Source organism: Pogonomyrmex barbatus, unplaced genomic scaffold (assembly GCF_055798465.1).
Source record: "Pogonomyrmex barbatus isolate J1 unplaced genomic scaffold, ASM5579846v1 scaffold18, whole genome shotgun sequence".
NCBI classification, from domain to species: domain Eukaryota; kingdom Metazoa; phylum Arthropoda; class Insecta; order Hymenoptera; family Formicidae; genus Pogonomyrmex; species Pogonomyrmex barbatus.
Window position 1 is genome coordinate 1,243,407 of NW_028297114.1, and position 25,823 is coordinate 1,269,229.

Sequence of the window (25,823 nt, forward strand, 5' to 3'; positions counted from 1 at the left end):
AGTAAAATAATTCAAAAACTCGTTGTTTCCTGCTGTGTTACTATTTACAGATCCGCGTACGAGCATTTAAGAGGTAATGGAATTTAGCACTCCGGCGGTGGCGGCGGCAGGAAGGACTCGAGGTGCGCCGGAAGAAGATTGCACAAAGAGAAAGTTTCCGCGAAAACAATTCGTAATATTACCGCCCGAGGAAATTGCATTAACCAGAAATGCTGATGTATGAATTAGTAAAATTGCGAGCAGTCGTTTACGCTTAAGCGCATTACTCCCGCGTATCTGACATAATCATGGATGAAGCCTGAACTTTGAGGGATGGAGAACGAGCATTAACGAAGTCGTATACTGATTAACAAACTGCGAGGGAACTAAATTATTCCTCATTTATAAGAATATTTTAACATTTTGGGCTAAAAGGTTTTTCGGAGTGGATCGAAACAATCGCGAACGACTCCGAAAACGAGAAAGAAATTAAGGTACGATAAGGAGGGAGATATTATGGAGTGCGCTGTTGAAAGAGAACGATAAAAATAAAAAGATATCGCAAGAGAAACGCCGAGTTATGGTCGTTTAGTCGCATCGTGAAGCATCTTCCTCTCTGCCAGTTCACGCCTGTTTCACCTGAGGCAGATTCCACTTTCACTCTTTCTCTCTCAGGTACATTCTGTCCCTTGCTTATTATCCTTGTGTTAGATAATTAAGTGGATCCGCCTACCGTCGATCTCTATTCGGTTGATATATTCTTATTTTATTTACATACGATATTTTTATTAGTTATCTCGATGAATTGGTTTCAGGCAGAACGAGAAAATTTCTCTTTATTTTTCTTCCTTCCTCCTCATTTCTCCCTCGTTCTCGAACTTTTCTTTTTTATTCCGGAGGCATTTGCCTTCTTTATTCAAGAGCAAAAAGGTTGAACAGGAATATATATTGTCTGTCTCGTAACTCGATGCCAGTCGAACTGCATACGTTCCTCCTGCGTACGTACATCGACAACGAATGAGACGAGGTCGACGCTCTCGCGAAGAAACACTTTGGGAAGAGAAAATTCACTCACAGATCGCATAAATTGTCTACCTTTTTATTATTACGTATTATTACACATTCTTTCCCATGCTGGTGGTAAAAGAGTGCAATTTTGATTGTTTGCAGACAGATTGTTGTCAGCTTGCACGAATGTAATTGGTAGTCTCGAAAATATCGAAATCTTCTCACGAAATGCGCAAACTCGTATTACATCCCCAGTTAGTGATATATATAACGAAGTTCGGCCAAAGAAAGAATAAATAAAACATCAGACGTAAACATGAGGCTTACATAGAAATTGCGACGTCTCATGTCACGTTCTGAGCGACGTCGATCTCGTTGTTTGCGTAAGTCCCAACTCAACCTGCCATTAGACTAGGAAATGCAAGTCTCGCAGAAATTTTCTGGTACCATACGATGCGACTAATGCCTCGTGATTCATTCAAAGCGATATTTTTATCTCGCATCTCTGAAAGGATGGAAAAAAATGTAGCGGGCTTAACGAGTGCAAAAGACTCGGTATAAATACTGCATAATTATTGAGCTCCGCTGGTTTCAAAAGTATGCTCGGATTTTTGTGCAAAAAGTTCAGAAAATCTGCTGGCAGATTTAGCAATATAATTACAAATGCAAATTCATATATATATATATATATATATATATACTACTTAAGGATCAGAGAGTAAAATCCTCAAAAGTCGAAATATACATTACGATAACAAAATTTATTTTCAAAACATAGACGTACGTTCAGAATAATATGAATATTATAGCAGCTATTTATATTCACTTGATTAGAGAGTATAATTTTTGGCAAGGTAATCTCAAAGAAATTTTCATCTTTGTTTAAATTTCAAATTTATTTCAAATTCATAGATCTATTCTCATTTTTATCAAACACTTTTTATAATTAAATATTTGAGATGTTCATATAAAATTAATCATTTTTATTATACATATTTACATTAAAATCGATTCAACATTTTTTGTGTAAAATGTAACCATTGAAAAATTAATAATTTTCTCTTTTCACAAATATGCGTTCGAGAGAATCCGCTTCTATTTATAGATACGCTGTTATTTCGTCTGACGACTCTGGCTAATATGCCGACATAAACTCAATTAATTGTCTCTAATATGTGAAAGTGTTACATGGAAATTCAACGTATGACGCATCGCATCCTATCTCGATTCGACGAAGATAATGAGTCGACGACGGCGAGGGGAGACAATCATTGGTACATGTGTATAGTATGCGGATACGACTTAACATGTATGTATGTTCACATGACTCAATGGGAAAGCTCGTATATACGAAGTCAGTCTCGATATTCATGAGGTCAAAGCGGCTGCATGAGTAATTTTGAGGAGTACAATAAAAGGGAGCGAGAAATCTACGTATATAATAAATGACAAAATTCAACATTTGATACTCTCACACGAAAATAACTATCCCCAATACTTTATAAAATTAAAGATTTTGCATGTAAATGGGAACGAGTTTGTCGATAATTGTGTATTAATAATAGCGGTTTATGTTTACAAAATTAACGAATAATATATATTACTTGTATCCATTTATCATGGCTATGTGATATGCAAATCTCATAATAATTTACAAGTTCTAAATTTTAAAATTTACAATGGTAGAAATATTATCTATGTATTTTACGATAGTAATGTTAGGTATAGATATATGCATATATAAATTATTTTACTATTAATCTAAATAACATACTGTCTAATTCAGGTCTTGTATATCAGAGACAGCTCGAGATCGCGCATGGAAATTTAGTTAGATAATAAAAACAGAAAATAAGAAGAGAACATTTATTTTAAATAAAATTAGAACATCAATAAATAAATAAACTGTTAAAAAATATAGACGTTCCAGCATCACATTCTCTATGATATAAAGAGTATACAATAAATTAAAAAATTATATTCATATTATCGATCATTCTTATTTTCACATTTGCATTATTATTTTTTCACTTTGGATGTAAAAATTATTGGTAATATTTTATATTTAATAACTTATCGAGAATAAACATAAATTCAAACATAATAAGAAATATCTGTAACACATCGAATTAGAATCAGTGTTCCAAATTGATAATGTACGTGTTAAATTTTACGATTTATATGATTCAAATAAAAACAAAGTTGTACATAATAAAGTAATTTTTTAAATAAAAATATAATTTTAAGGGAGGAGGTACGAATACAAACGCAGCGTTAAAAGTTAAAGCAGAGTTACGATTAATATTAAGAGAGCAATTAGAAGAAAATGTCAATTCGAAATTATTATACGAATAAGTTTCTAACTAGAGAATGAAAAGGAAAAGAGACCAGTAATACAGACTAGAGGATTATAAAATTGTTGATACAATTTCCTTGTGCATTTCAAACTGTCAGTGTCTTATATACGGCCTTTATGTTAAACAGCCGGTTGGTTGTTACTGATCAAACAGGAACTTTCATCCTGTCCAACTAAGCTAAGCACAGGTAAGCTTTCATCCCATTAATGGTTACCAACGTCCACAAATGGCCGCCAGCGGGCAGACAGATGCGCGCACGTAAAAGGTCATTGTAGCAATGTACGCTGACCTTTAATATCCGGTGTACAGCACGCGCGGTGTGACGGCGATGCAAGATTCCTATAGAGCTCTAACATCCCTTCGCGAAATTTAATCAACGTCAAGAAATTCGATCTAATCTCAAGGTGATCTCATAATGAATTTATACTTGGCGGCGTCGGTCTAATTAGCTATTCTTTAATAAACTATGTATATGTGTGTGTGTGTGTGTGTGTGTGTGTGTGTGTGTGTGTGTGTGTGTGTGTGTGTGTGTGTGTGTGTGTAAAATTTATACGTGTTAACGCGAGATAACATCGCGTAGTGGCTGTATCATAAAATAATACGGGACGCAAATGAAATGTTGTTTATATACCGCATCGGAGAAAATCTCTTCTGTATTTTCCTCAGCATCGTCGTTTTCAAAGCTTCCTCTTTTTTTCACGTTTTTCCAAGCTTACAAATAACAATCCGTCAGCTTTAATATTTCGATATATATTTTTTTTATATTTATTACATATACAATCAGTCAAGAACGTTTAACTCATAATTTAAAGGGAGTAATTATTTCAAGAGCAGTATTTGCCAAAATTTTTTTCCGACAAATTCCGATCGGCAACGACGAGGAAAGTATTTCCCTTGATTTTTATATCAGCGACGAAATGAGCGAGGAAAAAACTCCCTGAGGGAAATCGGTTGATTAAGCTATCGAACCCAGTTTCCACGTCAGTGTGCGCATTAAAAGAATTCTTTAAAGTACGAGACGCCATCGCGCCCGAGTTTATCCTCTAAATGCAGCAGAATGGCGTAATTAAAATATGTATATCCCGTGCTTGACCCGTAAATAAATTACTTCTCGAAGGGCTAAGAGTGAATCCTCGTTTAGAGAAAGAAAGAGTCGCTATGGTTACGATACGTGATTGATATTTGTATGTCTGCAAACGCATTGTGTCAACAGTGCGTGATAGTCAACATTATTTTTCCAACGCGGGGGAATAGGATTCAAATAAGGCCATGAATTCTCTATTTTCAGCGACTCTATCGACAGCTGATCGATAGAATCAATTACACGAGATAACAGGGACTGCGAGATTAAAAAAGGAAAAAAAACAAAAAAAAAAAAAGAGCGCGATACATTCGCGCGCGCAGTTACGTTCTAGTTATAACAAGTAGACTAGTTTTTACGAACGCCGGAAAAAAAAAAAAGAGGATCTTATAATAGAGGGTATCGCGCGGCTACGTGATCATAGAAAATTTGATGCGGATCATTGAAGTGCGGAATAATGCGCCGGTTCACGGCCAAGCAATTTGCTTTCGAGTTGCGTGCGCTAAATAGCGTAGCCTTTCGGCTCGCGGACACGCACCGGCATCGTTGCCGTTGCACGTGAAGTGTACAAAGAGCGGCTTGCATTTTGTGTTTCCATAGTCCAGATAATCAGGCTGAACGGTGGGTTGAATCGGGAAGGTCGATTATGTAAATACCTGTCCCCCCCCCCTCGCCATTTTGTGCCTTAAGTCGAGCAATCGCGAAATGGATGGTGCGCGCGAGAAACTCGTTCATTACGCCGGTTACACTGACCGAGCCCGTTACGTAAAGTCGATGTAACTCGAATTAATGCCGGCCGTTGAAATAAACGTTTCAATCGTCCGCGCCGAATACAGTAGAATTACGAGAATATTTATTGATAATATGTATCTCATGCGGGTGTCTCCGTACGCGCGCGGATCATAATTCTCTCATGATATTACTAATTTACGAAAATTTACACGTTACCTCGTCTCCGCTAAGTGCTTCCATGAAAATATCCCACGGATACTCGTAACACATCCACGGTGGATATATTTTTCAGAACTGCCTTACAACTAGAACAGATTGGCCGGGACACCTGAAATTAATCTACGACAATGTATACGTCACGCAGAGAGCAATCTCGTTAGAGTTAAGCTAAATTCCAGACCATAGCGCAAGATAAATACCGTATATACCGTTAAAGTAAATCATCATACGTCACATGAAGAAAATCCAATTGCTCTCTACGGTTTTATTCTCCTCCCTCATCAAAAAAAAAAAAAAAAAAGAGGAAATGGAGTTCGACGTTATCGTAATGGTTTTGCTTTAGCGTGATTTCGAATCATGTGTGTCAAATCGCATTGCGAGGTGAATTAGGGAAAGCTTATCAGCAACGTCACGGAACATCCTGCAAATATACATTCCGTTTGGTGACTCCGATTTAACCGTCAAACGAACGATATTTATAGAGCACTTTCGGGTATAGCGCGATGAGTCAAAGTTCCCGCGCGTACGGGCGCGTCTCACCCTGACTTCGATGTATCACCCCCAGCAGACTGTTTTTATTTCCGTATGAAGGTGGTGCGTACATATATAGTATTTATGATAGCGTGTGCACGACTTAATGAGCTACGGACAGACAGTCGGTCGCTGACTCACTGGCATACCACATTGAGCATTATGGCGCGGGACTCGACGAGCCCTCCAGGGAATACACCCCTTCCACAAGGCCCTCCCGGCTGCCCCCTCCATCAGATTCGTAAACAGATCCATAGACGTAATTAAATGCGAATGAACGCTTGTCAACCATACGGAAGTAAACCTTCGCGCCTAATCTTTTCCTGTTCTCCATGCAAATTGTACTTCCCTTTGAATTATTCGTTTCACAACGCGATATTTGTATATACAAATTGTACGCGCCGAGGCGAAACTGTAAAAAAAAAAAGCGCGACAGCTCGGACAAACCATTATTAACTCTTTCGTTATTATTGACTATAATTGTCTTCTGTGAAACGATGTAGGTTTATAATTGTTTTTTATACGCGCACATATTGTTAAATATTATGATCTGTAAAAATGAATTTTTTATATAAATTGCCTTTTGTTCTTTATGCTCGAAAAGTTACACCAGTTAGCACCTTTAATAAACTAAAATGATGGTATATAATATAAAAACGGGCTGTAGTCTTATTGCGTAAACGCATGCTACTGACGGCTGATATCATATATCATTTTTCAGTCGAACAAAAGAGTTAACACATTCACTGCCGCAGAGAAGACTGAATTAATAACGAAGTGCTCAGCTTTCTCCAGCTTTACGGAGTGAAAGAATAAAGTATACTCGCTGGGCGAATATGTCGCCCTAGCTGATAAATCATAGGCAGTGAATGTGTGTGCGTGTTAAAAACGCGAAATCGAATTTTTATTTTCAATTGATCAATTGATTGATTTATCATTGAGCAATTAATAATAATCGATTTATCGAATAATCGCAGTGTAGCATAAAATCGCGGTACACACAAGTAGAGGATTACATTTTATTACCAATGTATTTTTAACTCCGTTTATTTTTTATTCGCCTCTCTTGTATGCGCCCTCTCTTTATCTCTTGTATATGTGCTCTCTATCATTTAATTGCTTCATTCCAAAATTCACGCATCAATTATTCGTTGCTCGATGCGCAGTATTTTTAATAATTCAGGAAGATCCACTTTCACGGATACGTAATAACCGACGCGATTTATGCCGGGGGCATTTAAAAAACTATCGAGTCGTCGTACGTATTTACATAACACGTCACTTGGCACAAATATCGATATGTGCGCGCGCGATCGGACCGAGTAATAAATGCCGATTTCGTGTTCCCGTACGTCTCGCATCGGGTCGCGATTCCACGGCGGAAAATCCCTCTCACACATATGCATATCAATAAGGGCCCCGGGTACATCGTGCCCTGTGATACATGGATGCGTAACGTGCCCGCGCGTTTCGCTTTCGCTCGTTTCTTCGGTCATTTTTCAACGCCACCGCGAGACACGCCGCTGCGTTGTGATGCTAAATCAACGGCGCGCATCTCTCGGGCGCGCCTCGGCCGGATCGCTCGAGAGAGGAAACAGAAGGGGAAAATATAGCCGCCGTACACTACACCGTGGGTTCCCGCAAATATATTTTCAACTAAGATTGAAAGTGGGTCGATAAGGGTTTGCGTCATCGGGTCGGAAAGACCTCGAGAAGAAGACGAGAGTGAGAGAATGGGAGCTCTCCGGGAGCGAGACCCCCTTTGAAAAAGGAATGAATGAGACCGAGGGAGAGAGGGGGCGAGGGGGAGGGGGAGAGACGGAAAAGCGGCATTTCTTACGAACGGTACTTAAGACGACAATGCTCGCACCGATTACAAATTTTACGGTGCACTCCGCGGCGTGCTGCTCCCGTGGTCGGATTAAGAGAGCTCTCGAACGCGATTTCCCCGGGACGTTCCAGAATCGTTATCGCGAAGGAGATCCGTGAAAGGATGAACGAGTCAGATAGCACTCTGCATAACCGAGGAAGGGAGGAAGAAAACGAGAGATCCCGAGTGGATAGACTCTCGGGGAGATCTCACAAAAATCCGCGACAAATTAATATACTCGAGAGCGTAATGTGGATAGACACGGGAGGGGGTGGTTTTCCGACAACGGACGGAAATCAGAATCGGAAAGATCGGTAAGCGGATGAATCTCGACGGACTCTGTAACTGTACCCTTTCGCCCTTTCGTGAAAAGGGCGCGAAGCGGTGGTTTGCTTGTCCCTCCCTCCTCCCTCGCTCCTTTGGAGACGAGCCAAAATAGGAATTGGCTATTGACCAAGGCAATGGTACCTAAATTACCACTGGCGCTCGCACACTCGCCCGCACCGGGAGAGATGCTCGACCCTTGTCACATGTCCTGTATTCGATTATCTGCGTCATGCTTTATTACGGGCTAATGTCGCGACAGCGGCGCATCTGCGGCGATCGCATCGCCACGATAACCGTCATCGCGACTCGCGTCACTCGGCGCAAATTCACGAGGACGAAGTGGATTCTACGGAGATGATCGATTCGATATACCTGTGTGTGCGCGTACGCGTATCGAAGCGTTATACACAACGTAACTCGCTATTATCTTTTGTTTATTTCTTATATTTATTTCATTTATTTTTAATCTTAATAAGGAAGAATTCCTCTCTGAAGAATTTCTACCCTTTTCTCCAAAAGAGAATATTAAGATACCGGCGGTTTCCGAGCAATTACTGATTAAAAATAAGGAATTTTGAATGTGTTCCGTAATCTTTAATTTAAAATGGGTTTTGCTTTAATAGAATTTTAATTTGAAGCTTACTTACGGATTAAATTGACACTCCATAATTAAAAAGGAAATTTACCTCGATATATTTATCAAAAAAAAAAAAAAAAATCTGTCGTTGGCTATGTCGTTGGTAAATTAATTGACGGAACGTAAACATGTGACGTTGTCGTTTACAAACAGTGGAGTCAATTTTCTCTTAGAAAATAACTTTGTTGTTCGCAACACATTCTAAAATTGATCATAGATAAAGAAAGATACGGACGTTGTCTATTGAATAGAGGTGTAAAGCCATGGGAACGTCGACAAATCCGAAGGATGAAAGAAAACGAATGCCGAGGGAAAAAGAGAGAGAGAGAGAGAGAGAGAGAGAGAGAGAAAGAGAGGAATGAAGGAAAAGAAGAACAACGGAAGAAAAATAGAAGCGACGACACAGAAAACGAATTCCTTTGGGCGTGAGAGAAACGCCTGCGAGAAACTCCACCTCCAGTCCCCTCCTTTCTTTGTATATTCGAAGGATTTCCACTAATGAAATAATTAAAATTACAAAGCTCTCCGCTCGACGACGAACGACGAGGACGACAACGACGACTACGACGACGACGATGGCGACGACGATGGCGACGACGACGAACGATCGTGTGCGCCGGAACCTCTATTTCCTCTTACATCCCCGCCATCCCCTTTACCTTGGAGGGCGTCTTTACACCCATCCCTTCGCTCGCAGGGAAACCGGTAACGGTTCAACGGGAATCAATGAAAATTCCCGACGGAGGAGCTTTGAAATTCCATTAGAAAATCAAAGGCGTCCCTCGTTCTCTCCAACTGTTGTTTCGTTCATCGCCTGTTTCGCGATGTCTCGCCCTTTCACATTGTCGAACGCGAATATATTTCAATCGGATGTGCGAGTACACGGAGAGCAGCTTCAAGATCGATCGAACGTCACCAATTTTTCTACAACTCATCTTCTAAAAGCTCGTTAATTCAAGATTTCTTACTTAAATATGATAGAATCAGAAAGGTGAATTGACCTAATATTGAACCGTTCGTGCGAAGGTAAGCGAAGAGGTTCGACGTAAGAATAAGGTAAATCCATTTTAAGTCGTGCCCGTTAAGTGGACCGTGCAGATTATCAACTCGCTTCGCTCTTGTTTCGGAAATTCTTCGACTTTCTATACGCGTTGGGTATTTTATCAAGAGCAAAATGCGAATTAGCTTCGTTACTTGCGAGGATACGCGGGATAATCTAAAAACGCGTGGGCACACGTAACACAATCTGTGTTCAAATACCCGCAGGATCCCCGATATCGAATTACTTTAGGTACCGTTATTTGAGACAACCACCTGGGGCACGTATACATGGGACTGCCAGACGTACAACTTCAGGAGCCAGACATGACGAAAGCACTCCGTGACGAGTATCCCGGGTTGTTCTCCGACCCCACATTTCACCGACCCACATATCCTAAAGTTGACGATAAACAAAAGAACACGATTAAAACTGTTGGCACGTTCGTTTCCGAGATATGTGTCGCGTGTTTATCCGCTTTTCGCCCATCGCGTATAGACAATATTATGGAGAACACCATCGATCTGATTGCTTCACTCTCCCGCTATTGCTAAATTCGATTGTTATTCGCGTGCAAGAAAAGTAACGAAGAAACTATAGAACTAAATCCGCGAAATATCGTTAAAATGCAACTTGATATCTCTTTTATACGTTTTGTTTTTTTGAATCTTTTTGTCGTTTTCATTTTTTATTATAGCTATTTGGCTCTTAATGATAGATATTCTTTAAATTATTTTTATGGCGCGACATCCAATATCGAGAATACCTGAAAACAGAATTTTATTTATTGTTTCGAAAATTGAAATTAAAATAAAGCCGAGAGATTGCCAAAAAAAAAAGACGGCTTTATGAGACTAATAAATTTCACTTGCTTATTATCTGCAATCATTTAATCTCTCTTGAGAATCTCTTTTGACAATCTCTCTAACAATCCCTGAGTATTTGCAACCTTCTGGGAAGGCGCCATCAAATCATAACCAAATAGCTAGATAACGAGATACAAACAGTGCGTTTGTAGTGTGTGAAGTGGAAGTAAGATACGGTGAGAGGCAAAAGGTAAGGATGAAGAGAGAACAGAACGAGGTTGCGATGTACTACTAGAACAAACCAGGAGAACCCTCATAGCAATTGTATGCACGGTCTCTTATAAATCATCCATTTTTCAAACCGTGAACGCTTGGGAATATGTAAAAAAACTGCAATAATTTTATTTCGTTATTACAAAATTTTTATCAAATATATAATATTTTCATAGATATATATTTGTTACACATCTAAAAAAGTATTATATTTATACATGGAATTTGATTGAAGTAATTTATTACACAAAAAATTTATATAAATAAATTAAATTACACAAATAAATTAAATAAATCAAATTGTATCTGAAACAACATACAAAAATTTAAAATACAAAAAAAAATGTAAAACATTATTTATAGGAATGAAATTTTAAATGCTGAGTGTTATACTCGTATATTTAAGATTTAAAGGGACAATGTAAATGATTTAAATCATAGATTACTATGTAAATTCTATCATGCCATTATGAAACTGTTACTTTTTTCCAGAACATCTCTATAAATTTCGATAAAAAATTCCCTGCGCGCCGTGTCCGTGCAACATTAATGTGCATTAAAAGCACTACAAAAATCGAAAAGGAACGGGGAAAGACAAAGCATAATAGCAAAGTTCCGTATCTTTGCAAAAATTCTTTTCGCGACGAAAGATATTTACAGCCTTGTCCAACGAACGCGCGGACGGATCTGTACGCGAATGTTTGAACGCGCACGACGAACGTAAAAAGATTAAATTCTCCGAAGGACCAAGGTAAGGAAGAGAGTGTTTCAGCTATTTTCTATCTCGTTTCTCGTATACGTTGATCCTTCTTATCCTCGGGGGCGAGTCCCATACCACACCACCCTCTGTGACGTTCGACTCCGCTTTTCTCTTCGCCGTTGCTACCCGAAGTTTTTGGGTCACGCGACTTTCTCTCTCCTCGAGACTTGCCTCTTTTCACGATTGTAAATTCCTTGATTGTTTTTCCTTGATGTCGGGAGTTAAAAGGGACCGAAACGTTCGCGGTCGAGTAGCGGTGGCGGTTTCCTCCCCCGTGTCGCATACTTTAACGAAAACACTTCCGGAAAGCATCTTTCGCTGGCCGGCCGGCCGCGCTTGATACACGAACTCTTGAATGACGACACCCCCGATTGACATCTCTTACTCGCCGATACCGTCGAGTCGCTTTCCACCCGCTTTCCCGTTTCGAAAGTTGCCCTTTTTCCACGCTCCGTTTGTAATTTAATCGCCGTAAAAATTACGCCGCTAAACATTGAACGCGCTCCTCAGGACATCGCATCATTACGTCCTCTTTTTGCGAAACGTAACTGGACGCGTGTGTAACCAAAGAAGCCCAATGGTATTTAAATTTCTCTCTTTATGGCATAACATCAGATGAAATTACTTGCCTGCAGAGATAACTCTATGACACAGTGAGAAAAATATTCTAAAGTCAATTAATTAAGAATGTGAACTGTCAGTCTCATGGAACATTTATAGATCTATAACTGAACGTCCATTCACTTTTATATAAATGTCAGAAATTCTTAAAATAATAATACAATAAGAAATCCAATATCAAATCATAAAATTAAAGTAAATACGAAGAAAATGTTGTAATAAAGACAACAAAGTTTTTATTATCTTGAAATATATACTCTACATTATAAAAAAAATAACGATATTTTTATTCAAAAATATTACGTACGTTTTATATGTTATAAAAAATTGTAATTTTTCGAGTATTTCAATGTATAATTTAATGCAATTAAATTCCATTGAGGTAATGAAAAAATTTATAATCTGAGTGTTAGTTGTTTTTACGCAAGTTGTTACACTTCACTATGTGTATAGTAAAAATTATAATATTAATGCAGCGGTTTTTTTACTAACAAAAAAATTAACTAACTAAAGCGTAAGCATTGTTATATGCATGGTAAATTTTTATATATATGTTTAAAATATTTATAACTTTTTATGTGTATTACAATTTTACTGATGCAACTAATAAAAATGCACATATAATTGTCAATGTTTATAATAATAAATATTCTACTATACTGGCATTATAATAAATTAAAAAAGAGTACATTTTTTATGGAATTAATGCAATTTTTTTCTATAAAACGTTGTTATTCTGCAAATTCAGATTTGTCTCGTGACTAAAATGATTTACATTTAAATTTAAAATCAAAATACGAAAAATTTTTTCACTAATTATGTTCACGCGAGATGCACAGATAATATAATTAATATATCTATAATTACATATAAATACGTACAAATGTGTGTGTGTGTGTGTGTGTGTGTGTGTGTGTGTGTGTGTATTTCTTGAATATCATTAGTAAAAAAAAGTTTTTGTATTGCGATTTTACGTTCAAATTTAAAACATAGTCGAATAAATATAAAATATTTATTTAAAAATTAAATTCAAAATTGATGTTCAGATGAGCGATATAAAAAGCATAAATCAAGAAAAAAATAAAATTAGCAATGTATTCATTCTTTTAGAAACCTATAATAATTTAATTAATAATCTTTATAAATTTCGTCTCATCGCATTAATTGCGTTTTGCTTTGTCATACTGAATGAAATAAAAATCGAAAATAATTATCAACGACAATTATGCGAATTGCTTAGACAACGTATAACGTAAACATGAACGTATAATACGGAGATAGACTACTTAATGCGACACGCATTCAGCATAAAGATTCCCCAAGAAGGGAATCTCCAGGGAAGCTCCAACAAGCGTGACTAACGTTGAAATATACGTAAACGTATCTCGGCATGATTGAGGAGGGAGGGAGGGAGGGAGGGAGGGAGAGAAAAAAAATCTGAGGACAATTCACCCACACTGACTTCCTTCTGGCGAAGTTCTCACTTTCGGCGAATGGCAAGAGGGTGCACTCCGAGGATAGCATGTTGAAAAGGAAGGGAGAGTGAGAGGAAAAGGGAGAACGATGGAAGACTCGCTGTATCCGCCGACAAATATGTCGCGTTCGTCTTCGCTGCGAAAGAAACGGGAATAATAAGCGCACTGGGAGATAAGGGGGGAAAAAAGGGAAAATGCAAAAGAAGGGGAGAACCTAGATGAACGTGGCACGGCTTTAGCATCTTGACTCGTATCATAGTGCATTCACAGCATCCGAATCGTGTGTCTCGGGCAAGATAAAGATGGCAAATCTACATTCATACGTCTGCATTGGAGAGAAAATTTATACACATATCTCTATCTTGAATTTGTTCATATACATAAATAATATTTATTAGATTTGTAATTGTTTATATAAACAGATATCACAAATACAACAAATATTGTTTATATAAATTATATATATATATATATATATATATATATATATATAATTCCTTACTTCACGTATCGGATCGATATATATTCTTAGCGAGATATTCGCATAGAGTTGCACGGATGTTGGGATAATTAAAATTTTACGATAAATTTAAAGTCTCATAAGGACCAAAATAAATTCTGGAATTTAAATCCTGATCGAAGAGCGAGATACCATCAAGCGTGACGTCAGAATCCGAAACGAAGTATATCTTTACTTTTTGCATGGTAAAAATATTCAGAATAATCGTGTCGACATGCGCTTTGTTAAGATTGTTCTACATTAATCGCAAGTCGATCGCAAACATACATTGTTTGTCGCAACAATCAATCAGAAGCATCGATGATATTATCCTGATTGGCGTATCGCGACAAGCGATGCATATGCTTGCTATCGACTAATGTTGAATAATTTTTACACAGCTCATATAAACAATAGGATATAAAGCATACGAAAAATGTTTCGCTGAAAATAATGAATATCCATTAATATTTCTTAAATATTAATCGCAGAAAAATATTCCCAAGACATACACATATAATAACATTTTCGATTATATGGATTTTGATTGCTCCGAAAGTGATTAATAATGTGATCTATTTTATTAATTTATAATTAAATTAATTATAATTATATTCAAAAAGTTACATACTTAATATTTCATAAAGACATGTCGAAAATATAATTATAAATATAAAATTACCTTACAATAAATCTATAATAATCTATTTTTAATCGAGCCCGTATATAACATATATTCAGTTCAATTCAAACCCATTTAAATTACTGTGATTGAAAATGTTGTAATTTGAAAGCTATCAAAACTACATCATAGCGTCATCTTAAAACTGTCAACTTTATTTTATTCTCCAATTTGCAATTAGTGCCATTATCAAACGTCGTATTACATATTTCGCATTTACCGACACGCTTCGTATTCAGGCAATATAAAATTCAAAATCAATAAAGAAAATTCTAACAGATAAACATCAATATTTACTGTCAATAGTAAAAATATATAACGCATATTTTATCTCTTATCTTATCCTGTTTATCTACATGATAACGAGCAGAACAATAGAAGATTTGTCCTTTTTTTGATAAAGCAACTCTACCAATCCAATGATCTGATACTTTCTGTTATAGACAATATCGTTCACTTTTTTGCATTTATAATCTTTTAAAGTAAACTATTTAGTGTAGACTTTTAATCTACGTGATGTATTGTTCAACAACGTGATCTTATTTCTACATCTTATTCATAGAAAATTATTTTATTTTATAACAATATTATATAAAATAGAGAATTTTAGTATTAATATAAAATATTGTTTATTTGACATCATTCTCTTTGTCACAAATACATAATATTAAATAATAATCTTCTTGACATAATTCTGCCTATACATACACACTAATATACTAAATACTAATAGATTACAGTCGGTAACTCTTCCCATGATAAAAGATTGGCATATCCATTAAGATTCACCCTGTATATATGTTTTATATATATATATATTTATTTATTTATTTATTATATATTATTATTATATTACATGTATATTACATGTATAACTATAAATATATATTTATGTCCACCAGAAACCATTACTAGCTTCATAAAAGAACTGGAAGAAAAGAGTTTCGATGTCAAGAAAACGATTACAGCTTGTAACGGAGTGACACTTACAAGCATAATTCCCGAAAAGCAATTATCTGACGTGTTGCATCATTTGCAAATGTAGATAATGTAGATAATGTAGAAAATGCGGAAATTAATTGATGATATAATATAATTCATATAATTGATACTAACAAATAAAATAAGAAATACTTCATATTATATATTACATGTTATAAGCAAGAATTAACTTGTACTTTTTATGATACGATTCCGAATATAATATGTTTAAAAATAAATAATTTAATCTCTATGCTGAAGGCGGAAACCCTTCATTTAAAAGGTCTTTATCGAAGACTTCTTTATACAAAAATTTAGAAGTTTAGTATTTACTTTAGGATCGACAAATTCACTTATATATTGGTTCGATTTATACATCGATTTAATAGAAATGTTAAAGTAGTATCTATTTTTATTGATTTACTCGATGTATACAGATAATTTAAGAACATCAAGAATAAATAAATTGGTAAATATACATTGCACGGATCAAATGTTGTTATTTTTCTCTTTTAACTGTCCTCTAGAGAAATATCTGATCGCTTGAATATTACAGAAAGTAATAGACGAGTGTCTAATGTCACGATAAGACATACTTAAATTTCTCTCTTACTTTAATTTCTCTCTTCTCTAAGTTATAATAGAATTTCTTTTACGTTATTATCATTTACCTTATCAAGTAAGTACCAAAGTAATAAATCATTTTTATGTGTATCAAAGTATATAATAATATCCTTAAATATCACTGAAACCATCAATAAATCCGATATAAAATTGCAATAATTACAAATATTTAATTCAGAATTGCAGGACAAAAAGTTATGAAAAAAAGAATGTGATTCTTTTTGTTGCAATTACAAATATCAAGACAATTGGAAACGGATACTTAAATATTAAATATTGATTACGTCGAAATTTTGTGACTCTCCAATAAATTTGTATAAATTTATAAAAATATATATTTATATAAATTTGAGAGACAGATTATTGTTACTGCTGCTATAGGAATATTTTAAATATTAAAAATTATTATTTGCAAAATGATAGAATTTAAATTATCCGTACCAAACAAGATAAGTTTATTTGGAGAACACATGTTACCTTACGGTTATAGCGGTGTGGCAGCTGGTATAGAATTGCGTACAAGAATGTCATTTACCGAAGTATCAGATGTTAACAGGATCGTTATAAAGTTCCCTCAAATAGATCTATATTTCGACAAACCTTTAAAAGAATTTCTACGTATTTACAAGAAGTGCGTATCGAATAAAAGCAAGAGAGAAATATGGCATGAGCAAGTTTCACAATATATCACTACTTGCACATCTTTTACTTGCACAAATGATCAGAGACTAATTTTAGTGGCTTTCTTTTATTTACTTATTTGCATTGCCGAAAAGGAGAAAATACGTTTTAAATCTTTCGAAATTTATTTGTCCACTCAATTAAAAATTGACACGGTTTTCCCCTGTCCATCGTCATTTGCAGTATGTTTTGCAACGGGTTTTTTATATTGGTCACGTCTGCAGAAAGGAGTTGTGCAGAATAGTTTTAATAATGATGATCTGAAGAAAATACAACACACAGCTTCGCTTTGCACGAAAATTTCTTCGAAGTTTCAAGAAGTCGACATTATTGTGTGCACATATGGTTCAACAATTGTACATAGGAAAACATATATGGAAGGACAGGCATCAATAAACTGGGATATTTTTAATATGCCGGAGATGGTAGTTTTGCTTGTCGATTCAAATAAGCTACAAAGTCTACAAGAACAATTGCAGGAAATAACAATCAAATCAAATGTAGTTCCAAATTATATTCAACATTTGATTACATATCTTAATAACGAAACGATAATAGCTGTGAGAACATTATTTGAAATTGATTCTATCCAAAAAAATAATCAACTAAATGCTATAACAAGATATGAAAAATTGATGAGTCAACAACGAGAATTAAAAGTAAATTATATATGTAAAAAAGACTTACAAACGCGTGCGCGCGCGCGCGCGCGCGCGTGTGTGTGTGTGTGTGTGTGTGTGTGTGTGTGTGTGTGTGTGTACCATCATTAAATATTTTTATATATTAATAGTTTATCTCGGAATAACTTCTTATTTGTAATTTATATAATTGTTGAAAAGTTCATTTATGTTTTTTATTTTACAGAATATCAGTATCAGAATACAAATATTACTTAATTTATTAATACGGCCCTTCTATACTAGTTTGAATCATATTTGCTCAATAGCGGAAAAGCATGATATGTTTGCGAAATATACTGACGTCGGTGATGGTAGATACGCATACGTACTGTGTGCTACATACGTTTCAGCAAGAATTATGGCTGTATCACGAAAATTGGAATTAATGGGTTTTGATGTTACGGAAACGACTTTTTCTAAACTCGGATTGAGAATTGAGACTGAACATACATTCTTAGTAGAAGATTGAAGATTGTTATTGAAATAACAAGTTATTGTAATGATTATAATACACGGAGTTTTATTAAAGTGTTTACAAATTTGAATAGATATAGATCTGAAAATAATTTTATTGAGTCATCAAAATTATTATGTAAAATGTTTAAACATAATAATAATATTGTAAAAATTTATAATATCTTAGCATCAATTTGAATGTGTTAAATAAGTATTTTAATGGCTCAACAATATGATTTTAATAATATTAATAATATTTTAACAATATTATTTTCAAATCTGTATCTGACCAAATTTTTAGATACTTTAGTAAAAGTATTTTCTTTGTATAAATGACATACTAAAATTAATTATTATTTGTGTTAACGAATTTGACGAAGAGTTTCTTTATGTTTATTATAACAGTATTTGTATTTAATTTGTACATAATATAATTTCAAAGATATATAGAAATATTAAAATTCAAATTTTCTTAGCAGATAAATAAAGGATCTCTTACAATTTAATAACATTTTAAAACATTAATATAATATGTAAAAGTAATTTAAACATATGCAAGAATAAAATAAAAAATATACATAGATTTATGTATACATAATAAAAAAAATATATATAAATAATTTGTATCCGTTTTGCATCAAAAAAAGAAAAATAGCACAAAAATAAATTTCCATAAGAAAAAATAAAAATACTCAAAAGTGTATACTCTCTTTTCTGATTTAGAGCTTATGCATTCCTTAAAAGAATATATTTCATCACCTTAATCCTTTATATTAAATAGAGAAAGGAAAAAAAAATACTTCGAAACATATATCACGATTATCAAGTTAATATCGCAATCGACATTAAAAAAAAAAAAGAAAAAACATTGAATATATCAATCGATAGAAAATATATTTGTTCTTAATTTCTTACATATAACAATACAAAAAATAGATTATATGTCGACTTATTCTACTTTCTTAAGTCTTTATCTAAGTAAGAGACTGTAAGTCGCAATACTTAACTTCGCAGTACTTACATTTTCGTATCGATCGAAGTAGTTTTTAATATGCATGTGTATACAAACTTATATATTCTAGGTTTTATAATATTGAATGCCAAATCAATGATAAATGTATGTATAACATTTAATATGAGCAAGCACTGTTTAATTTTTCCCTTATTGCAATTTTTCCTAGGTTGTTTACATATTTTCTATCTTATATAAATTATATACGAAAACGTAACAAAAGTATGATATAAAATCTACAGAAGCTAATATTATCGTGACGTAACAGATTTACATACGTAAAAATAGTCCCAAAAATAATATAATAAAAATTAATAGAACCTAGGGAATATTAAATCCACGTTTAACATTGAAAAGACATCGCTGGATAAAGAAAGTAGCGCTTTATATTTCAAATACTGTTAGTTCATCAGTCGTCAAGAATTTACACAAGTTCAAATATATATTTGAAAGATACTATTGTCTTAAATTATTATCTTAAAATTAACAGATAATTTTTGCTATAATCGTATTAGACGCTATTTTAATTTAACTCGAATTGTTTATTCAAGACACAAAAATTCATCATTTTTATTATCAGATGGCCTTGTCACATTTGGTCTTCGTTCATTATTTGACTAATACAACTGAATATATTCTGGAATAAAATTCTAGAACAGAATTTTGAAATAATATATATTAGCAAATAATTATTTCTTACAATTGTTTGTGTCTTGTTTATCATTTTTTCAAATCTATAGAGTATACAAGAGACATGATCACGATTATAATCAATTTATTAACAGTAATATTTTTTGTTTTAATTAACATCTCCATATCTCAAACAAATACTCCAATAAGATTTCAATAATCTTTGCGTTACAAAAACAAAAGCTTTCTATGAACTAAACTGCAGAAAGATAATCCTAAAGTTTATTTTGGAATTGCCTATCGATAGCATCTAACATTGATACTTAAAAAAATTTATCAAAAATCAATTTGAAAATTTGCCAGAAAAAAAAACCCTTATTAAAATTTTTATCTGTCCATTAAGGCAATCTGCGTAATGTCTTCAGTTTTCTTACTGATAATATTGTCTAATAGAACTGCTCCTAATTTATCTATTCTATTATATTAGTTATTTCGTCAGTGTAATTTAATCTATCTTCTTCATCGAATATCGATCCATCATTAGACAATTCGCATTCTTGGCTCATTAAAATTAACTTGGTATGTGCGTTGATATCGCGTTCCTTTTTATGAGATTTTTTAATAGAAGTTGTCTGCATCACTTTGATCGAATTTATTGCAGTCAAACTATTTGGAGGGGTTGCACTTAAAAGTGTTGATTTCGCGGTATCGTTTGCACCTTCAATATCTCTACCTCGACTCGTAGATGGTTGAGGATCATCATAAGCAGTCTTCTTATAGCTTTCATCCTTTTCCTCTTCATGCATATTACTGCACATTTCCCTTTCGGTACAATGATTGTCACCATGATGTTTTGAATATAAAGTTGTATGGTCTTCCAACATTTTTACATCATTTAATAAATCAATTTGCTCATTCCTTGTGGTATACGATCGTTTTTTCTTTAAAATCAATTTATTACGGTTGTGTTTATCTTTTTTATGTGATTTTTTAATTGAATCTTTATTACGAAGTAACTCAATTGTCGACATATTTATCGGAGTTGATCTACCATTCTCATCTTTCAGATTGGCATTCGAAATGCTCTCATCAGTCTCAAATGTTTTAATGCTATCACATTCCCTAGGAGTAAGATCTTCGCTTTTACTCGGTTTTCTGAAACGTGTGATCGGTGTCATGCATCTGGAATAATCGACTTCTTTTGATGTTTCTTGTGCAGATTCATCATTCTTATATGACATCTCATCTGCAGACATATGACTCGTAAGCAGAATTGATGACTTTTTGATAGGAGTGTAAATCTTAAATTTATTATCTGTATTTTCACATCTCAAAGAATTAGAAGAACTTGGCAATTCGAACATATCATCTTGTGAGGATATGCTTACTGATCGTTTCTTCTTTCTAGGCAATACATCAGGAGAATCTCCTACTCCAAGAAGTTCATTCAAATGTAACATTTTATTAATGTTTTCTTCTTCGTACATACTTTTTAATGAATCATCATTTCTCTTGTGATATTCATAATTATGACGTTTAGCGAGATCGGAATCTTTCTTGTTACGTTTGTCTTTCTTATGTGACTTTTTAACTGAGTTATAATGAAGCAGTAAGAGTCTACTTGAATTTACATTTTCGGGTGTGCACGGTCGATTGGAATTCTGTAAGCTAACACAAATATCTGCCTGACTTTTGTGTTGATTGTTACTACAAGTATCCTCAACTGATGTTTCAGTTTTTGTTGATCCTATTTTATGAAGGAGATCCATTTTAAATAATGCTTTTCTATTTCCATGTTTCACTTTCTTATGCGATTTCTTAATCGACTCTGTAGATATATGTTGTAACATATTTATATTGTTTTCAGGTGTACTTACTTTGTTAGTATTCTGAGAAATAATTGGATTAGCTTCTGGGGATTCTATTCTATTTTCAGACGTCATACTGACATTACAAATATTTGACGATTCTTTTTGCAAAGATAACTGCTTTACTTCTTCGTTACAAGCATTTTCCTCGGAACAATCTTTTTCTTCTCTTTCTTCATTTTGTATACTTTCTTCATGTTCGTGAAAATCGCTGAAATCAATACTCTGTTTATCATTTTCTATTTGATCCAATCCATTTTCTGATAAATTATTTTCTTGTGATGCGATTGTCTGCTGTACACCGTGATCTAATTTAGCATCAGAACATTTGTCATCCAAATCATAAATAAGCATTCTTTTAATATTCCTGTTTTTCTTCCAAGATACATCTTTAGAAGCCATAGTGCAACTAGCATTAGAAAACATATTTACTTTTGAAGATTCCATCGTTCTTTCTAGATGTGAATTATCATTTTCTATAGAAATATCTATCTGCGAAGTAGATGATTGTTCTTCATCGCAATCCTGTTACAGAGTACAAATATTAGTATATCAGTTACAAAATTATAGATTTAAAAAAAAAATAGATAACTTTTTTATAATTTATAATTAATTTTAAGAATAAAAAATATCTATCTTATTAAGACACAGTAATTGAATATATGAAATTGTGTAATGTAAAAGAATAAAATAAGCTGAAAAAAATAAGCTTAAAATAAAAAAAACAATCGAGCATAAAACAATATAATAATGTAATAAACAATATAATGAAATATAATAGTGTAATACCTTTATGTAACTTTGTTCAGCATTCATATTTTTTGATATTGAATATATTCCATGTTTAGATGGCACATCATATATTTCTCGTTGTAATTCCTGAGACATATTCTTGGGTGTACTTGTACTGATAATATCCAGGCCGGATCCATGTGATTCATTATTATCATGCTCAAATGATGAAATTAAGGAATTTAAATCAGATGTTTGTTGCAAACTTGTATTGTCAGTTTTTTCCTGAAGCAATGACATTAAATGAGATGTTCTTGGCTTATAAATATTTCTTTCTGCATCATTCTTATTAGATATTCTGGAAAATTTTCGATCTTGTTGAGGTGTTTGATTCTGATTTTCATCAATAGATTCTGTAGATGCAACCAGATCGCTATTGGCAATAGACTCGGTCGAACTAATATTTATTATGGATGATGTATCAACGCTCGAACTGGTAGAACTGTCATCATAACTGCTTTCCTTTGGACTTGAATCAAATGTTAATGATTTCCTTATATTTGTATTTCTACGAAAAGTATTATAAGGAGAATGTAGTGCTTTCATTATTTTTGCTGATCTGGATAATGATCGACATGACTTCTGCATATCAACAGAATCATGATTCAAAGTTGAGTTCGGCGATTTTTGCCAGCTATCTGAATTGATGCTATCGGAGCTTAATGATCTATTCATTCTTATTGGACGTTTAAATAAAAATCTGTTTTTCCGCAGAATTGATATACTTGATACTCTGGGATATTTAAATTGTTGTATGAAAAACTTTCCTTTCGGTGGTGTTATATTCATAAATAAACTATGTTTTGCTTTTGGACTCATATCGCTATCATTGTCATTATTTGTTTGCGCATTTAATAGTTTAGTCATCATTATTATTTTTATTACTATATAAGCACTATATTTATGCTATATAAAGAAGAACGTATTTATGAAAAAAATATAGATATATATACACATACATGTGTATATAAGAATGTATAATTATATTACAAAGAAATCATTTTGCAGAATTGTTTTATGAAAATCATATTCATCCAATTATACTTTTCTTCTTGTTAAGATACCTATAACAATAAAAGAAATATTTTAATATTTAAATATAATATTTAGATTATAATAATAGAATATTTATTATAAATAGAATATTTAAATAAAATATTTAAATTATTCATCACAAGTCAATCAAGTGCTTTTAAAGATTTTGATTGTAATTCATTTAATACTGTAATGCTTTGAAGCATTCAATTAGTCAATCAACAGAAATTTGTTCTAATAGGTTAATTAAATATCAAAGCATTTGTGGCATAAAATAAATCATAATTTTTATTATAACATATATTCAATTAAAAGACTTAAATATTGAAAGACTGAAATTAACATAATAACACAAAAATATTATTAAAAAAACATAAAATTTTTATCAGGTAAAACAAAATACAACGGTAAAAGGAAATAAACGATGAAATAGAATGTTATAATTGTTTCTACAATATAAATTAAATTTCGGTTTAACTTATTTTTTTATCCTTTTTAATTCTAAAAATCAGAGAAGATAAAAAGCATATTAAATCAAAATTAAACTTAATTGGTATATAGAAAAAAATATAAGACTTACATTACATATAAATATTAATATTTACGATACTTCGACTTACTTTTCTTAAAAAAAAATCAAATTATCAATAATCTAAATAATTTTTTATTAATAATAATAATAAATTTATAAATAATAAAAAATAAAATACTTTATGTACATCAAATTACATAAAATTGTTTTACAAAAACGAGTCTTTTGAATTATATTTGAATTATATTATATTTCATAGTTCACTATTAATTAACACTAAAAAAAAAAAAGAACAGAAATATAACTTATTTTGTGCAAGTTAATTATATAAATGTGTGATGAGACCACATGTCGTGTTTATGCATATGCCGTATCGAAAAAAGAGGAGATTGAAGAAAAATAAGCAAACAAACGAAAAGGAATATTTACATCGTGATGAGATATATATATTCAAAAAAACTTTCTTCTTACAATTCTGCGTCGTAGTGTATTCCTCGAGATAAGCTCCTCTTCGTAACTCACAAGTGACTAAAAATCTAGTGAGTCATACACTCCTCTAATCAACCACACGAAAAATGTGCGTTTCACTTGTACTGCCGGCTTTCGCAAAGTTTCAACACCGATACCGGTAATATACGTGATGCGATTCTTTCGAAATAGAAAACTGATGACGCGTAAATCGTCATACGTCCTTTCGACTTTGTTCCAAGAGCGTGTTGATGCGTGCTCGTGATGTATAATACGGCGTTACGAGATGGTGGACGGACACACAAATACCGCGTATATGCGACGATTATACCACGCTGTAGGGCGCAAGGACCACATTCCAAAACCCTACTCGAAAAAGAAGCAAAGATCTCTTACTTCTGATTGGTCAATTAAATGTTACTCTACCGATCAAGTAGAATTTTGGAACGTAACCTAATATGGAGTCTACGTTACTGATTGGTCAGTCGATATTAAATCGTCTTATTGGTAGTCCACTGGAAAATTCCTAAATACCGGCCGATGTAAATGGATGTAAAATGTTTCTACATCGTGCGTATGAAACTTTTAGAAAAAAATTGTTTTTCTAATCAGAAATGTTTGCTCTACTTAACTCTTCCTATCGAATACAGTTTTCAAATGTAGCTTTATATTAACTTGATTAACTTGATTAATATTTTATTTTGCATACGATTTTTTGAACATTAATTATAGAATAAAATTTTTAAAATCATTAGAAAAAACTTTCTTGTAATTAATCACACGTTTAAAGAATCAATCATATGACAAAATAGCCTACTTTATTTTTCATTTTTTTTAATTACAAAATTTTAAGCACGTTTTTCAAGTTTAAAATCTTTTGAACATAATTTATATATATTATATAAATATAATTATATTCAAAAATATTGAATATGAGTATAATTATATTCAAAATATATATATATATATATATATATTTCTAGCTTACTCCATTTTTTCAGACAATTAAATGGAGTTTAACAAATTTTTTTTTTTTCTTAACTCTCTCTTATGGTTATGAGTTATATTAAGTGCTTTCCATTTAGTAGACAGAAATCGACACAAGTATCGTTCTATCTTTCTTGGCTTTCAATGATTAACAAAGATAAAATGATACTTGTATCGACTT

The 25,823-nt window shown here is 33.1% G+C and overlaps 1 protein-coding gene and 1 long non-coding RNA gene across 3 annotated transcripts; one reads left to right on the top strand and one right to left on the bottom strand.

Moving 5' to 3' along the window:
- The first annotated feature begins 16,430 nt into the window (after positions 1–16,430).
- Positions 16,431–18,970, top strand: LOC105423755 (uncharacterized). The gene is made up of 3 exons (XR_016138868.1): positions 16,431–16,556; positions 16,680–17,841; positions 18,047–18,970. It is a non-coding gene; the product is annotated as an uncharacterized LOC105423755 (long non-coding RNA).
- A 223-nt stretch (positions 18,971–19,193) lies between these two features.
- Positions 19,194–25,082, bottom strand: LOC105423749 (uncharacterized). Of its 2 annotated transcripts, XM_089075286.1 has the most exons (4): positions 24,659–25,080; positions 22,717–23,684; positions 22,618–22,638; positions 19,194–22,353 (listed from the first exon to the last, which is right to left on the bottom strand). In XM_089075286.1, exons 2-4 carry the CDS (start codon positions 23,488–23,490, stop codon positions 20,431–20,433), a joined length of 2,718 nt encoding a protein of 905 aa, XP_088931412.1. In that variant the 5' UTR covers positions 23,491–23,684; positions 24,659–25,080; the 3' UTR covers positions 19,194–20,430. The 2 variants fall into 2 exon arrangements, with proteins under 2 accessions (XP_088931412.1, XP_088931411.1); XM_089075285.1 differs by having other exon boundaries at positions 22,618–23,684; positions 24,659–25,082.
- Between the last annotated feature and the right edge of the window lie 741 nt (positions 25,083–25,823).

What these genes read in the sequence shown, in the direction of transcription:
- LOC105423749 (XM_089075285.1), bottom strand. Translation starts at nt 23,490, where the DNA reads ATGATGACTAAACTATTAAATGCGCAAACAAATAATGACAATGATAGC. An exon ending in CTGAACAAAGTTACATAAAG is followed by an intron (nt 22,354 to 22,617) that starts GTATTACACTAT and finishes ACTCTGTAACAG; the next exon opens with GATTGCGATGAAGAACAATC.